Here is a 15,868-nt window from a genome sequence, read left to right as displayed (position 1 = left end):
TAGAAGGGCAGGGAGGCGGGGAGGAGTGGAGGGCGGGGGGAAGGAGGCCCGCTCTGGCCGGAGAGGGCCAGGGGCGGGGCCGGGCGGCGGGCGCGGCCGGACGGGAGTTCCCCCGAGAAGGCTCCTCCAGCCGAGTGCCGGTGAGTGCGGGAGCACCCGTGCCCCCTCCCCAAGGCTCGAGCCCCACCAAGCCACCACCCCTTACGCTGCCTACTCCGTTCCGAGTGGAGAACGAGGGCCACCCCCGGGAAGGACCTCCGATCGCCTCCCCCAGGGTATAAGGCGCCTGAACCCCCCTCCCCCCAGCTCCGTTCGCGGGAAGGGTCCCTGTTCTTGCTCTTTGACCTCGCTAAGGGAGATACTACCTCCTAATCACCCCCTACCTCGCCCGACCCGCCTTTCCCTCGCGTCCGGGGTACACTGTCTGGGATCATCCCGCGGCCCCCTAATTCCTTCCAGAACTCCAGTAGCCGGGGACGCAGCGCCCAGACCCCACCTCAGCACAAACACTTCTCTCCTGTAGGGGACAAAGCTTAGGGCTCACCCGGTTTTCCTTGGATCCTTCCACAGTCCCCACGCGTCCCCAATCTAGGGGACTCAGCGCCGGGACGCTGCTATGGACGACATTTTCACTCAGTGCCGGGAGGGCAACGCGGTTGCCGTCCGCCTGTGGCTGGACAACACGGAGAACGACCTCAACCAGGGGTGAGCTGAGGTGGCTGGTGGGTGAGAGGAACGGCAAAGACATGGTCTCCGCGATGTGGGGTGCTCACGTCGGGTGCGGGCGGCTGATTTTCCTATCCAGTGTGATGAGTGCTAAACACAGCCTGTCGGGGGCCAAGGGTCTCCACGCAGAAAGCTGTTGTTTGAGCTGAATCTTGACTGTTGAATAAGAATTCCCAGGCAGAGGCTGCAGAGAACTTTTCTAGCCTCAGTGAACTCCATGGGCAAAAGCTAGGGGGCAAGACAGAGCAGAGAGTGCCCGGAAGTTGTCCTGAGTTCCATATGGCTGGAGGATAGAAGATCTCTGTGGGCTTCTGTAGGCTAAAGCATTGGATACAAGTGGAGAACGACAGGATGTAAGATTGGAAAGGTCTGCAAGGGTCAGCCAGGTCATGCAAGGATATTTAGGCTCTAATAAAGTATTCTAAGAACAAGAATTTAAAGCCATGTAATGATATGAGATTGTCCATTTGTTAAGTGTCATCTTGGATGCTTTGTGAACAGCAGGTGGCCATGTGAAGAGAGGCAATTGCCTAGTCCATCCCAGAAGTGGTGATGGACTAGAATGGGGGTGGGTAAAAAAAAGAAAGAAGTGATCAAATTCCTGAAATCTTTAGGATAAAGAATTGGTGAGACTTGGTGTGGGAAGTGAGGAAGATCAAAGATGATGCCCAGGGTTCTGGCTTGGGCACTTGGGTAGATGGTGGTTCCTTTCACTGAGATGGACAAGACTGAAGGGTGATGAGTTCCACTCGGGATGTGTTAAAGTGACAGTACAGCAATGTGGAAATGTTGAGTAGGCTGTTGATTATGCAGATTTGGATTTCAGGAGAGAGATCTGACTTGGAGACACAGATTTGGGAGATACTAGCATGTAGATGGGTATGAAACAGAGGGCATGAGAAACCTGCAAGACCAAAAAGGAGCAACTGGAGGTTGAAGGAGAAACAGGAAAATATGACAGTAAGGCTTAGAGATAAGTGATTGTTTCAACAAAGGGGAAGTGGACAACAGTAGTAGTAAAGGTTGAGAGGTCAAAGAACTTGAGCACTTTAAAAGTAACCACTGAATTTACAATTAATGATACAGCTGATGATCTCTGAGGGCTGGTTCAGAGGAAAACAGGTTAAGAAACCAGACTACACTTGGTTCCTTCATTTAAAGGACTACATGGAACATCTGTGCTGGGTGCTAAGGGTTCTAGGATCAGACATAATGCTTGCCCTCAAGGCAGTGGCCTTGTGGCAGGTTGAGTGGGAGGTGAGGAAACAAAGCTAATGTAGACACGTTCTTTAAGGTGGGCTGAGACAGGAAGGCAAGAAAAGCACTGGTGATGTTGTTGATCAGGATGGTGGATTTTAATTTTTTTTATTTAAAAATTTTATTTTTTAAGGTTGGTAGAGTTTAGTTAAGGATCACCTGTCATCTTCATCCAGGCTTCACTGGTTCCCATTAGGCTCTACACTATTTCTCCATAATTCACAGTCACTTGTTCCATTTTTCATACAATTCTTCAAAGGGTGCTGTGATAGACAGTGAGCACAGTTACTATTTTGTTGGTGGAGTTATAAAGGCGTAGGTGACACTGTCCAGTGAGCCTGACATCTAAGGAGACTGCTGCCAAAAGGTGAAGGGGTGGCATTAGTGAAACTAGTGCTGGTTTGAGGGGATAGGCTTTTGGTGCCCAACTGGCTAAATGCTGGATATGAAGTGGGGGGTGAATTTCCTCCTGGCCTTTTTGGGATTAAAATTCAGGCTCTGGGGTGACCAGCAGCTGGACAGTGAGCAGAACCTTTGTGCCCATACTTTTGCCCTCAGGCTCTGGCCTGCTCTGGGGCTACAGACTGCCAGAGGCTGATAAACTGGGGCACAAATTAAAGAGCTGGGATGCAAAACTGACTGATAAGCAGGGGGTGGTAATTGCTTTAGGGAGAGGGAGGGGAATACCCACCTCCAGAAGAGCTTGTGGCTATCTGAGTGAGCAGAGGGCAGCTGTGGCGGGAAGTCAGTAAGTTAAAGGCCATGCCCACCACCCACACTGGCTGTGGGAACATCTGGGTGGCTAGTAGTGGCCATACCCCTGAGCAGCCCGAGGCCCCGCCTAGAGCCCCCACACGGGAAGTGACCGCAGCACTCAGGCATCCGGAGGCTGCCGGCCCAGACCGTGGACCGCCCTCCTGCCCCGCCTCTTGGACCTGCAGCCAGAACTGGAGGGAATTTCCTTTTATGGCCCCAGGCTGTCAGGCAGGCCTAGCTCCCAGCCAATTTTTTTTTTTTTTCTGGTACACTTTTACTTTGTAAAATACAAGTTCTTGGGAAAAGAAGAGAGTCAGGTACAGCTTTCTTCCTAAAGAAGCCATTCTCATTTTCTTCTGTTTGCCGTGTCCAGGATTGCTTGAGCAGAGGAATCCTGACTTATGTGGTGGTGTCTGCCTCATCACTAATGACTCACCAACAGCACTTCTCCTTTTCATTATAAACTCTTCCAAAATATCATTTTAACTCCATTCCCTTTTTAGATCTTAATTTTAGTACCAGAACCCATCAGTAAGCTTGCTCCCTCTCCCATGAGTTGTCTTTCCTTCTCAAAGATACCCTTCCTTCCCATTAACATGCACTGAACACCTTTCAGTCCTTTCTTTCAAGAAGCTTACAGTCTCATAGACAAGACAGCTCACTAACAGATTTTTATAATGCAGTGTGACAAATACTAATAGGGGGAGGTACAAGATGCAGTAGAAAACAAAAGGACCAACAGATGTTGCAAAAGGGATGCAGAGGAAACCAGATGAAAAATGCTACCCTTTAATGAGACAGGCAAGCTAGGGAAGAAAGGCTAGTGGGAGATGGTAATGCAGGCAATGAATCATACAGATTTGCTGGGATTTCAGGTGGTGGTTGGCTGGGTTTAAAGCTTGGGGGAAGGTCTGAATTGGACAGCTTTGGGAGTTGCTGGCATGAATGAGAATCAAAGTCCTAGAGAGGTAAGGTTTCCCAGGGAGAGTATGCAGAGTGACTATCAGTTTTTCTTGTATCAAAGCCTTTGCCCCATCCCACCTCCAGATCAATGACCATTGCCCCTTCCTCAAAGGGACGATCATGGCTTCTCCCCCTTGCACTGGGCCTGCCGAGAAGGACGCTCTGCTGTGGTTGAGATGCTGATCATGCGGGGGGCACGAATCAATGTGATGAACCGTGGGGATGACACACCCCTGCACCTGGCAGCCAGTCACGGACACCGTGATATTGTACAGAAGGTATGTATGAACCTCTGCCTGTCACCTACTTGATATACACTCCTGGAAGTCAGTCACAGGCACTATAATGTATTATAGAAAGTATGTGTACTCTTCTCGCTCCTTGTGTGCCTCAACACGTCTCTCATTTGGGAGTGACTGTGCCTTCTGCCTCTTTCTTTTTGGCCACGGGGACCAGCTGCTGCAGTACAAAGCTGACATCAACGCAGTGAATGAGCATGGGAATGTGCCCCTGCACTATGCTTGTTTCTGGGGTCAAGATCAGGTGGCAGAGGTGAGTAGTCAGACCTAGACCCCTGGGATGGGTGGGAAGCAAAGTCTGATCTTGAATGGGAGATCCTGGAACCCTCAACCCATCCTGTGAGTCCTGCCCCGTGTATGTCACTCACAGGGTCTGTACTACATCTGCGTTAATGGCTGGTTGTGACTGTCCTCATCACAGCCACCTTTTAATTCCAGGACCTGGTGGCAAATGGGGCCCTTGTCAGCATCTGTAACAAGTATGGAGAGATGCCTGTGGACAAAGCCAAGGCACCCCTGAGAGAGCTTCTCCGAGGTCTGTCCCCACCCACCGCTTGTGTCCTCTCATCTTGTCCCCACCTATCCCCTCCCACCACCACACCACAGGTGAGGCCAAGGCTGTTTGTCTTTGTTTCCCTAGAGCGGGCAGAGAAGATGGGCCAGAATCTGAACCGTATTCCATACAAGGATACATTCTGGAAGGGGACCACCCGCACTCGGCCCCGTGAGTCAGTTGTGAGGGGAGGGGTGGTAACAGGGAATAATCCTGGGCTCCTGGGGCTGGGTTAGAGGGAAGCTGGGTACCTGACCTGCCCACACTCTTAGGAAATGGGACTCTGAACAAACACTCCGGCATTGACTTCAAACAGCTCAACTTCCTGGCGAAGCTCAACGAGAATCACTCTGGAGAGGTGACCCCTGCCTTTTTGTCCCCCCCACCCTTCCACCCCCACATATAACCTGCTCAGCACCTGTTTTAAGTTTCTCCTCCAGTCAGTGGGCAAGAAAGCAATGGCCTTAGTTAAAGCCTCTTAACCCTTACCTGTCCCTCAGCTATGGAAGGGCCGCTGGCAGGGCAATGACATCGTCGTGAAGATGCTGAAGGTTCGAGACTGGAGTACAAGGAAGAGCAGGGACTTCAATGAGGAGTGTCCCCGGCTCAGGTGGGGCAAGGCCTAAACTGGAGGCCTTGGTTCCAAAGAACCCTGCCCAGCACCCAGGTGAAGATCTTTTAAGCTGGGTCTCAGCCGGGACTACCCTCTCCCTCTTTCAGGATTTTCTCACACCCGAACGTGCTCCCAGTGCTAGGTGCCTGCCAGTCTCCACCTGCTCCTCACCCCACCCTCATCACACACTGGATGCCATATGGATCCCTGTACAACGTGCTACACGAAGGCACCAGTGAGTAGGGGATGCCAGATTGCACTGTGGTAGGGGAAGGGGAGAAGAGGTGTGTGAGACTCTCCAAATTATTTAATTCTTGCTGCCTCTCTTAGATTTTGTTGTGGACCAGAGCCAGGCTGTGAAGTTTGCACTGGACATGGCAAGGGGCATGGCCTTCCTGCACACACTAGAGCCCCTCATCCCACGACATGCACTTAACAGTCGTAGTGTAATGGTGAGATCACTTCACTCCTGGCCCAGGTCCCCAGAAGCCCTTTCCCTATCTAGGACAGGACTTACCTCTTTCGACACAACTGTCTTCTCTTCCTCAGATTGATGAGGACATGACTGCACGAATCAGTATGGCCGACGTCAAGTTCTCCTTCCAGTGCCCCGGGCGCATGTATGCACCTGCCTGGGTGGCCCCTGAAGGTGAGTGAGGGCGTTATGTTGGGAGCAGAGAAGGGACAGCTCAGTAGTAATGGAAGGGGGCAGAGACAGGCCAGGCAACTGAACAGATAAGTCCTGTCCCTCCAGCTCTGCAAAAGAAGCCTGAAGACACAAACAGACGCTCAGCAGATATGTGGAGTTTTGCAGTGCTTCTGTGGGAACTGGTGACACGGGAGGTACCCTTTGCTGACCTCTCCAACATGGAAATTGGAATGAAGGTAAGAGCACAACTGGGTGTACTCACGTTGGGGGAATGGTGCTGGTAATGATGGTAACTGTACTGGAGCCAAATCTTCCCACATTTGTTCAAATATACAGAATCCTGTCCTGAGGCCTAGAGACTTCTGCCCACAGGAAACTCAAGTTCTGAGACCCACCTTGTATTTCCTTGTGTTTGCAGGTGGCACTGGAAGGCCTCCGGCCTACCATCCCACCAGGCATTTCCCCCCACGTATGTAAGCTTATGAAGATCTGCATGAATGAAGACCCTGCTAAGCGGCCCAAGTTTGACATGATTGTGCCTATCTTGGAGAAGATGCAGGACAAGTAGGGGTGGAAAGTCCTTTGCCTAAACTCCAGAGGTGTCAGGACACGGTTCGGGGAGTGCACCTCCCCAGAGCAGCAGGCCTCTGGTTGCCTCCCCTGCCTCCAGTCATGGTACTACCCCAGCCATGGGGCCCAACCCCTGTCCCCATCCCTACCACTGTGGCCCCAAAAGGGAGTGGGCTCAAAGCTTTTGTCACTTGCCACACGGTGTCTCCCAGCATGGGAGGGATCAGCCCTGCCTGTCACAATAAAGTTTATTATGAAAACAGGCTGGTGTGGGGACAAAGGGACAGACAAGTACATTTAGGCTGGGTGGCTCAGGTGAAGTAGTGCGGCTTCTTCACATTGATGCCATACTCGCTGAGGGCAGGGGTCAAGTCCTCCATGGTTAGAGTGTACTTGCGGTCCTGAGGGAAGAGGGAAGAGTACCAGCTGAACACAGAAATTCCAGATTCCAGTCCCAGGTGGGTGGCCCTGAGTAGGTCTTTCACCTCCCCTAGGGCTTAAGTTTCCCTCAAAGGGGTTTCAGGATAAATTAAGCCTCTGCTGCTGTAGAAGGTAATTACTGATTCAGTGAACCACCCCTCACACCTTGCTCTTGCTTCGGGAGCTGCCAGAGGCTGTGCCCTTCATTTTGCAGTGCTGTAGGGCATCGTTGGCAATATCTGAGATGAATTTCTGGGCAGCTAGGGAGATGAGCCGAATTCTAGAGAGAAAAAAAATGGTATGAGAAGGAGATGGGACAACAAATTCCACACAAGCACCCAAGGCTCTAACCTGCCCAGAGATTACTCACATGCGTGGGTCCGAGGCCTCAAAGCCAGCACGGTTCAGGTAGTAACCAGTCACTGCATCAGGGATCTAAGAAATCAATTAGACAACTGTCAGTGTTAGCCCTGTGCACTGCTGGGCTGAGAGTGGGAGGGTAAGGGAAACAGAGAACAGGCCTGGCTATCAGGAAGCTCCCAGTTCGGGTGGGCAGAAGACATAAATCATAAGAGCCAGTAGGAGAGTAAATACAAGAAGAGGAGGCTGCAAATCCAGGTGGAGTGGCAGAAATTGGCGTGACAGAAGCCTAATAGCCTTGTTCAGGCGGGAAGCCCACCGTAGGCGTGTAATCCTCCAGCTGCATCAGGAAGTCCACTAGAGGCGTGCTGGATACCACCGGCTTCACGTCTCCGTTGGCCGCGCTTGGCAGCACGTAAACCCCGTTAGACATGGCACCTTCCGGGGGCGCCGCGCCGCCCGCCGACACCGGAGCTGGAGGAGAACCAGCAAACTGAGACACGGAGATGGGAGGCGCAGGGGCCCAGCTAGGTCTGCCTTATACCCTCTGCCCTCACACGCCGCTGGGCCAAGCCCAAGGCGCTGCCCTCGCCCTCACCCGTCCCGGCGCTCACCCGCCCCGCGCCGCTCGGCCGGCTCCCCGGCCCGCGCCGCCACGGGTCCCGTGCCCCCTGCCGCGGCTCCAGTCCCAGGCCCCCCTGCTGTCCCCGCGGGGCTGGCCTTGTTCTCCGCAGCGGTGCCGGCGGGCAGCGCGGCGGGGGCTGAGACCGCGGGCGCCGGGCCCGGGGCCGAGGCGACGGAGGCCGGCGCCGCCTCGGGGTCCGCGCCGGAGCCGCTGCAGCTCATCGGGCCGGTGGGAGAGGCGGCGAACAGAGCCGCTTCCGCTTCCGCCCACGTTACGCACACACCAGGGGTGACGTCACAGCCCTGCGACTCGCCCCTCCCACGCCATGTTCGCTCCTCCTTTAGGCTTCCCGCCTCTTTTCGCTGCCTATCAGCCCGCTAGATGACAAAGGCCCAAGGGCGGAGACCGAGCGTAGGACAATCGCGGTAGCGCGGACATTTCACCTCCCACCCCGCCGTACTGAGGCGGTTCCGCTGGGCTGGGGGCCCATGAATGTCGAGGACTCTATTCTGTGAGTCTGGGACCCCCTCACCCAGCCTGACGCCTGAAGTCCCTGCTTTGGGGCTCCTCGCCCTGACACCTCTCCAACACTGGTTGCCTGTTAATCTGCATCCTTTCTAGTTCCCTTATTCAGCCTGTTAAGGGTTTGTAGTAGAATTGGAAAGCTCCTCTCCCCGCCAGCTGCACAAAGTGAGGGCATCAGAAGAGCTCGCACACTGCTGCTGTAGATGGGGAGGGAGGTAGAGTCCACCCTCTGTGTAGGTGGCGAGGAGTGGGCAGGAATGGTTCTAGGACCCCACTGGATACCCAAATCTGCGGATTGGATGCTCAAGTCCCTTATATAAAATGGCATAGTATTTGCACTGTATACTTTAAATCATCTCTAGATTACTTATAATACCTAATGCAATGTAAACGCTATGCAAATAGTTGCTGGTGGGTGGTAAATTTGTTTCTCATAACTTTTCGGGGTTTTTTTTCCCCTAAATATCTTCAGTTCGTGATTGGTTGAATCAGTGGATATGCACCCTGAGGATACAGACAACTGACTGTCTTTCAGCCTGAGTAAACAACATATGCAAAAATCACATCTAGTGAAAGAGTGGGGTTTTCAATGCAGCAAACATTTATTTAATTCCTATTTGCCAGTCCTGAGCTAGGGCCTCTGAACGCAGAGTTCTAGTAGGACAAGATTCTAGTCCTCTAGGCACCAACGGTCTTGGAAAGGAAGGCAAACAGGTAAACTGGCAATTTTGACAATATGTGGGAGTTACAATACTGGAGGTAGACACAAAGTGTGCAGGCAAGGGAGGAATGGAACTAACGGCTGCTGCCTACTTCTGAGTCAGGCATTCTATCAATTTTATTCCATTTAATGATTCCCTTAATATTATGAGAGGCAGGTATCAATATCCTCACTTAACAGGTGAGGGAAAAGGCTCAGAGAGATGAATTTACTTGTCCAGGGCTCTTTTCCAGTCTTTATCAGAACCAAGAATCAAACTGATTTGGTTTCAAAAATCCAGAATTTTTCTGCTATACTGAAATCAGCTAGCTTCAGGGAGCCAAAAGGTTCACAAGAAAAGGTGATTTCTGAGCTGAGTCTTGAAAGAATCCTGGAAATCAGCCAGGCAAAGGGAGCCAGGGAGAGTGTTAAGGGCACAGAACAGCTTGAGCAAAAGTGAAAATGTGTGTGGGGAGAGCAGGGAAGCATAAACAATTTGTTACTCAGGAACAAATAGCAAGGAAGGGATTAGGTTTATGAGTCGATAAAAAGCCCAGACCAGATCCAGTAATCTTTGAAGAATCTTAATCAAGTAAATGACCTCATGGAATTTGCATCTTACTCTGGTAGGTGGTTTAGGGAAGGATGGGAAGTAAGGACACATCTCGAAAGGGCCCTCACAATTCAGAAGAGAATATGAGTCAGAGCTAATGTAGCAGTAGAGGTGGAGAGAAACAGATGGGTTCTAGATATACGTGGGAAATATAATTGGCAAGACTTGTGGATTGATAAAGATATACTGAAGAGGTCAAGTCAGTAGGACTTGTTGATTGAAGGTGATGATGGAAGGAGGTGAAGGAAATGGGAATCTAGGATGGCACTTTAGGTTTCTGGCTTGGTTGGAAGAAACATAGAGAAGAGTTTGGGACTGGGAAGAAGAAAGATGAAGTATTGAGCATCACACATCTGGCTTTTAAGGTATTAATCACTGTTGAACAGAAAGTCTGATTTTAATGAGATGGTGATGGCTGTGGATGCCAGTGATTGATTTGTTCCAACGGACAATGAGTAGAGTGAGAAGAGCAAAAGACTAAGGATGGAGCAATGAAATACACCAACATTCAATAAGGAAGCAGAGAAAGAGAAGGAGGAAAGAGGGAATGGGGGAGGAAGAGGAAGTGGCCAGAGAAGTTAAGTCCTGAAGCTAAGGAAGTCTCGAGAGGGAGTAGGCAACTATGATAGAAAGCCCATAAAGCAAAGATTGGGAAGTGTGCACAGGATGAAGCAGCAGGGAGGCCTTTGTTTCTCCATGTCAGGAGAGGAAAGAGTGAAAAATCAGAGCAAACCTCACAGCAATGAATTAAGGAGTGAAGATGAAGTGAAATAGTGTACCCAGACAGGGTAGACAATCCTTTAGAAAAGCCTGGTTGACAAGAGAAAGAAGATGGGGGGTGGAGTCTGCAGGGGAGAGTCCCAAACAGTGCTGGTTATAGCATCTTGTAGAGGAACCTGGGGCAGGAGTAGGGGGACCTGAGTATGATGGGGCAGGCCGGGTTGGCAGTCAAATCAAGCTCAAAGCGTTTCGAGGTTAGGGAGATAAGCTGTCAGTGGCAGTCAACAGTTGAGGGTTCAACAGGACTTCCAATAGTGCAGAATAAGGAATCGAGCCACCAGCTGTGGGGCAGGGGACAGACCCCCTCTCCTAGCAGGAAAGGGTCAAGGGTCGATGAGTGTCTTCAGTAGAGCTGGGAAGTTGGGTGTTCCCCAGCCTGTCACTGGATCCCAGCCAGGGCCAGAGCAGAAACCTTGACCCTCCACCTCTTCATTCAGACAGGATGCATGGCAGCCATGGGTTACCTAGGAAGGGGAGTGGAGGTGGGCATCAGACTTGGGTCTGCTGGTACCAGTACTAACAGACTGCAGGCCCTCGCCCTGTAGTCACATTCCAGAGGCTGTCCCACCCCATCAGAATTGACCTCAAGTTCATCTTTGCACTCACCATTCACTTATGAAAACATCTACACCCTTCCCTTCCACACTCACATCAAACAGTCCTGTCCCACGCTGCTGGTAGAGCCTTGGGTTGAGAAAGCCAAGAGCAGGGTGGCCTCTGAGGAGTCTGTGCTCATTTATCAGGGATAGGATTCCCCCAAACACTGGAGTAGAGGCCTGCAAAGGTGAAGGTGCAAGTAGAGGTCAAGGGTTCAGACTTTTTGGGAGGGATATTTGGAAGGATCAGAGGTCTCCGAGGAGTCAGGGGTTCTGGGTGCAAGGTCTTGCAGGGTAGAACCTGAGGTAGGAGTTCTCACCGAGGTGCCAGACACCCATGGAATGGGCACGTGGTTGCTAACCACCCAGTAGCCATCAGAGAGTGCAGCCACATCTGGGTAGGCACGGCCACTGGCATTGAAGTAACTGGATGGTGGCAAGTGGGGACTGGAGCTCAGGTACCAGGCTACAGCTTCTTCCTGAAAGGCATTGTTGAGTGAGTACTGTCTGCTGAACTGAGGCTCCCAACAGTCCCCCCTTCATCCACAAAAACATACACGTACCTGGTAAGAAGGCTGTGGGAACACATTGCTGAAGCCGCCACCACTGATATAGTCAACAATCTCATTTGTGACTCGGAAAGGATTCTGGAAGGATGTGCCTCCTACTGTGGTGACATAGGGGCTGAGGGCAGAAGACAGCGCTCAGATTGTAAGGGTCCAAAGGACACCTCCAAAATGTATGGGGATAGGTGAGTGTGGCCTGGGTCTTGCTGGAGGGGCTGGACTGTTGGGGAAGCATGTAGAAGGGGATGACTGAGAGTTTTGAGCCCTCAAGGCATGGCCTTCAATGACTGTGCACACTTTTCCCCACAGAACACCCACTAAGTCTTCCACTAAAATGCCTGGGGACCGAGGAAGAGGAACTGTGTCCTACTCAGGAGACTCAGGGCCTGGGACCTACAGGAAGAAGGGAGTGCAGGAACCAGAGCAGGTAAAGCTGAGGACTGAGCCACAGGAGGACCTGGTGGGGCCAAGGCAAAGGTTCCAGATCATGAGGGCACAGATGAAAGATTGGTGGTCACAGGTAAGTGGTGGGCAGGGGTGCTTACCTGGAGGCAGGGAAGCTGGGACGGAACTGGTGTCTTCCAGAGACAGACCAACACCCAGCCCCACTGTCACCTGAGGGAGAGACCAAGTTTAGCACTCCCATTAAATTGGTCAAAGCTTGAATGTGGGTTCAGATGTCAGAGAGGAAGTTCGAGTGTCAGTCATTACTGCAAGAGGTCAGAGTTTAGAGGTCAGGTCAGTGGTCCCTGTTGAGTTCAGATTATGAGTCAGAGATCAGGTTCAGGAGCCACTGTGGGGTCAGAGTTCTCATGTTGGGTGGGTGTGGGTGGAAGGAGGTCTCAGTTTAGAGTAGGAGGTCACCTGAGGCAAAGAGCAGGGTGAGACCCCGAGCAGCAGCCTTCATGAACTCGGTGTTGACCCGCTGGATGTAGGCGCTGCTGAGGGAGTCCTCGTCATCTCCATAACTCACAGTGTGCACATATGGCAGGGCTGACTCATTACTGAGCAGCAGGAGCCACTGCAGGAAGGGCTCCTGTGACTCATGCCGGCCTGGATGTTTTTGGAGGGAAGGGCACAAGGGCAGTCATTTAGGGGGTTGTCAGGATCTCCCTCTAGCTCATGGGATTCCCTTGGGGAAGCAAAGATCACCACTCACCCCACCCCATCCCCACCAAACAGTCCCCTTGGCAGTACCAGGGTTACTGTAGACCCAGGTGGAGATGTTGGCCCCAGCACTCATCAGGTACTCCACATCTAGGCTGGCCTCGATGCCGGCCCGGCCCCGGCGCTGTTGTCCGACCACACGAGCAACTGATACCTGGTGGGCAAAGTTCCCACCAAAGAGATGCATGAACTCAGCCAGGTCCGACTCATGGAAATACTGCTCCAGAAACTATGGAGGAAGTCAGAGATATCATGGGTCAGAGGACACAGCCCCAGGGATCAGGTCAGTGGATACTGACCGATCACAGGATTCGGGATGAGAGCCCAGGGGCTAGTTAGAGAGCCAGCCCCAGGCTGGTCAGGCACTTGGGGAGGTGGTATGAACCCTGAGGCTCTCTGCATGGCTCACCTGGGCACAGGCTTGGCTGTTGTTGGTTGTGCCTGAGCCCACGTCTTGTGCTGTCAAGTTGTACCGCTCACGGATCACGGACGGGGTCACCCCCAGGTGCAGGCCTACAGTCCCTGGCACCTGTGGCTCGGAGCGTTGCCTCAGGGTTGATGTGGGGGGAAAGCGGTGCAGCCCTCCCACTGTGGGGAGGAGTCAGGCTTGAGGAGATCTTTTAGATTCCAATGCCCACTTTACCACTGACCCCTCTCTTACCCCCTCCCCCCATGGCATCTAAACCTCTCTTGTCCCTGGCTCTGCCTGCCCCAATCCCCACCAACCCCATTGGGTGTTACCAAAGTCCACATGGGAGACCAAGGCCTTCGGAAGTTGATAGGGACGTGGAGACCTTACAGCATGGGTCTCTGCAGGTCCCCCCACATAGCGATGAAACTCAGCCCCAGAGAGCAGCAGCTCTGCCTGCCTGGAGGTCAGAGATCAGAGAACAGAGGTCAGAAAGCATGGAATGTGGCAGAGGAGGCTGCCTGAGCATCACTAGGCAGTTAGTCATTACCTCCCCACACGTTATCTTTTACCCATAGCACCAAGCAAGCTCTCAGCTCCCTCCCACTGCGGGGAACTAATCTCCTTGATGGGATGATTGGTTCCCTCCACGAACAATCACTCCCTCTCACCGGACACTCAGCCAGCAAGTCAGAAAGTCCTGTGTGGTCACTGACTGGCAGTTCCGGGCTCCAGCTGCCAAAAGCCATTTTTGGACCGTGTGGAGGGTCAGTGGTGATGGCCGGACCAGTTCAGCCACATCCTCTAGGGTCAGGTACTTTCCTGCAGGGATTCAGTAGAGGCTCTTGTCTTCATTCACTGCTTTTCCAAGTTACCCTTTTTTGGACTTCAACCAGGAGACATTGGGACTTCACAGGAAAACTGGAACAGGGTCTTGAGGGATGAGTGAGAACCTTCTAGTGAAAAGGCAGGCTGTGCAGGTACAGGCTAAATTTGGGGGAATATGAATTTATCCTAAAGGCCAGTAGGTGGCAAATGCTGCACCAGAGCATGCATTGCCATGATCGTGAAAGGCGAATGAGGCTAATAGATTTAAAATGTTCATTTTCAGTTTGTTTCTGATAAAAGTTTCCAAAACTTTTTAAGCCAATTGTAAAATGACGTCTAGTTTAAATCACACTGGTTGATTTTAAGCGTAACATGATAGTGAGTCGCTGTTTTCCTACATGGAGCCACACACACCCCTCCTGGATGAATCTTAGACTACCCTCCTCACACACACACCACCCCTGCCCCTATCATGAAGGGCTTGTAGGAAGGGGCTGGAGGAGAGGGGACTGCAGAGCAGTTAAGGGGCTGGGCAGCAGTTCAGGTGAGGCAGTAAACTGCTGAGTTGGTGGCAACAGGGAATGGTAAGAAGTGGCCTACTCCAAAGGCTGTTTCAGAGTTGGAACTGGCAGCCTTAGTGTCTGAATGGAGGAGTAAATGGGAGGAAGTTTGAAGGTGGGGGGAGGAATTTGAGGTAATGGGCACTTAGATGTACTAGACGCTACTTCACCCTTTGTCAGGTAGCTGGTTAAAAGTAGAGTCAGAATTTGAATACAGATCTGATCATCAAGCCTGTGCTCTCAACCATATCCACTTTCAGTTTTTCAGCCTGATGACCACAAGTGGAAAGTTTTGTAGGAAAAGATGTGAGTTGTTTTTGGACAGTCTAGTTTCGATTCACTTTTCTATTCAGAAACTGTTCAATGAGAGCCACTGCCATTCATCTGCCCTAGATCATCCTCTTGACGGACACCAAGAGCATGTCCTTGATGTGATCTGCACCGTTCCGTGCTCAGCCCAGCCCTATGTCCTTCCACCGCATCCCACATCCCGCCCCCCATCCCAACAGGCACCGTAGAGAGGAGAGCCAGGATCCGACACAGCCTGCACCAGCTTGGACAGTCTGTCCAGGTTCTGCTGTCTCAGGGCAAACGTGAGACTCAGCTCTTCCTCAGGGTCCGCACGGCCCAGGGACACCCAGCCTGGGGGCAGCCTGCAGGGTCAGGGTCAGGAACATGGCCATTGTTAGCGTGGTGATAGGAGATATTGGTCGTTGAATGTTCAACTTTAGACTTGGGAGGATGCTACAAATAGATATGGATCACAGGAGGTGGGTGATCGGGTACTAAGCCTGGAAATCTGGGGATGAGACCAGGCAGTGGGTACCAGGAACCGGTAAGGGGGTGAGGGAGGCTAGAACCAGGATAGTGGGTGCAGGACAAGCCATGGGGAAGGAGGCAGTCAGTGCTAAGTCAACTCACGTCCGCTGCTGGTCAGGCTCCGGGTTGTAACTGCATTTGCCGGCAACAAAGAGGGCAAGGAGCCCTAGGAGGCTGTAGGGGCAGCACGTGGGTTTCAGCAGGAGCTGGACTGTTCCCACCCTCCACCATACACTCCCTCCAATGTGATTCCCTTCTCTGGGGGGCCCCTAGATTCTCACCAGACTCGGGGTCCCATTCTGCCTTTCTGCAGATCCGCTGTCATGTGATAGGTCACGTGAGCTCCACCACCACCACCGCTCTCGGCCTAGAAACTAGTGACGGTGCTAGCTCCTCCCTCGAATGGGTGGTTCTGAATGCTGGGTAAGGGGTGGGGCCTGTCAAGCACTGGGTTAACCCAGGGCTCCCGACCTGCTGCCAGAATCCAGGACTCACCACGGTGAAGGAGGTGCTT

General features: G+C 52.3%; 3 protein-coding genes across 5 annotated transcripts; 1 reads left to right on the top strand and 2 right to left on the bottom strand.

The window, feature by feature from the left end:
• The first annotated feature begins 6 nt into the window (after positions 1-6).
• Positions 7-6,648, top strand: ILK (integrin linked kinase). 3 transcript variants are annotated; one of them, XM_032489153.1, is made up of 13 exons: positions 7-140; positions 571-705; positions 3,815-3,980; positions 4,159-4,254; positions 4,440-4,536; positions 4,642-4,725; positions 4,827-4,912; positions 5,055-5,164; positions 5,275-5,402; positions 5,498-5,619; positions 5,717-5,816; positions 5,922-6,052; positions 6,235-6,648. In XM_032489153.1, exons 2-13 carry the CDS (start codon positions 617-619, stop codon positions 6,382-6,384), a joined length of 1,359 nt encoding a protein of 452 aa, XP_032345044.1. In that variant the 5' UTR covers positions 7-140; positions 571-616; the 3' UTR covers positions 6,385-6,648. The 3 variants fall into 3 exon arrangements, with proteins under 3 accessions (XP_032345044.1, XP_032345045.1, XP_032345046.1); XM_032489154.1 differs by having other exon boundaries at positions 135-275; XM_032489155.1 differs by lacking the exon at positions 7-140 and having other exon boundaries at positions 570-705; positions 3,787-3,980.
• TAF10 (TATA-box binding protein associated factor 10) lies at positions 6,617-8,052 on the bottom strand. The gene is made up of 5 exons (XM_032489156.1): positions 7,781-8,052; positions 7,486-7,640; positions 7,177-7,241; positions 6,972-7,086; positions 6,617-6,787 (listed from the first exon to the last, which is right to left on the bottom strand). The coding sequence occupies exons 1-5, from the start codon at positions 8,010-8,012 to the stop codon at positions 6,698-6,700; spliced, it is 657 nt and encodes a 218-aa protein (XP_032345047.1). The 5' UTR covers positions 8,013-8,052; the 3' UTR covers positions 6,617-6,697.
• Positions 8,053-8,894: 842 nt separating this feature from the next.
• TPP1 (tripeptidyl peptidase 1) lies at positions 8,895-15,729 on the bottom strand. The gene is made up of 13 exons (XM_006185655.3): positions 15,636-15,729; positions 15,457-15,528; positions 15,049-15,188; positions 13,819-13,969; positions 13,480-13,607; positions 13,148-13,326; positions 12,769-12,967; positions 12,436-12,624; positions 12,117-12,186; positions 11,569-11,689; positions 11,326-11,484; positions 11,060-11,185; positions 8,895-10,873 (listed from the first exon to the last, which is right to left on the bottom strand). Exons 1-13 carry the CDS (start codon positions 15,677-15,679, stop codon positions 10,733-10,735), a joined length of 1,719 nt encoding a protein of 572 aa, XP_006185717.1. The 5' UTR covers positions 15,680-15,729; the 3' UTR covers positions 8,895-10,732.
• Positions 15,730-15,868: the final 139 nt, after the last annotated feature.

Source organism: Camelus ferus, chromosome 10, assembly GCF_009834535.1.
Source record: "Camelus ferus isolate YT-003-E chromosome 10, BCGSAC_Cfer_1.0, whole genome shotgun sequence".
Taxonomy (NCBI): domain Eukaryota; kingdom Metazoa; phylum Chordata; class Mammalia; order Artiodactyla; family Camelidae; genus Camelus; species Camelus ferus.
The sequence above is the reverse complement of the archived record's forward strand: the minus strand, read 5'-3'. Positions and strand labels throughout refer to the sequence as shown.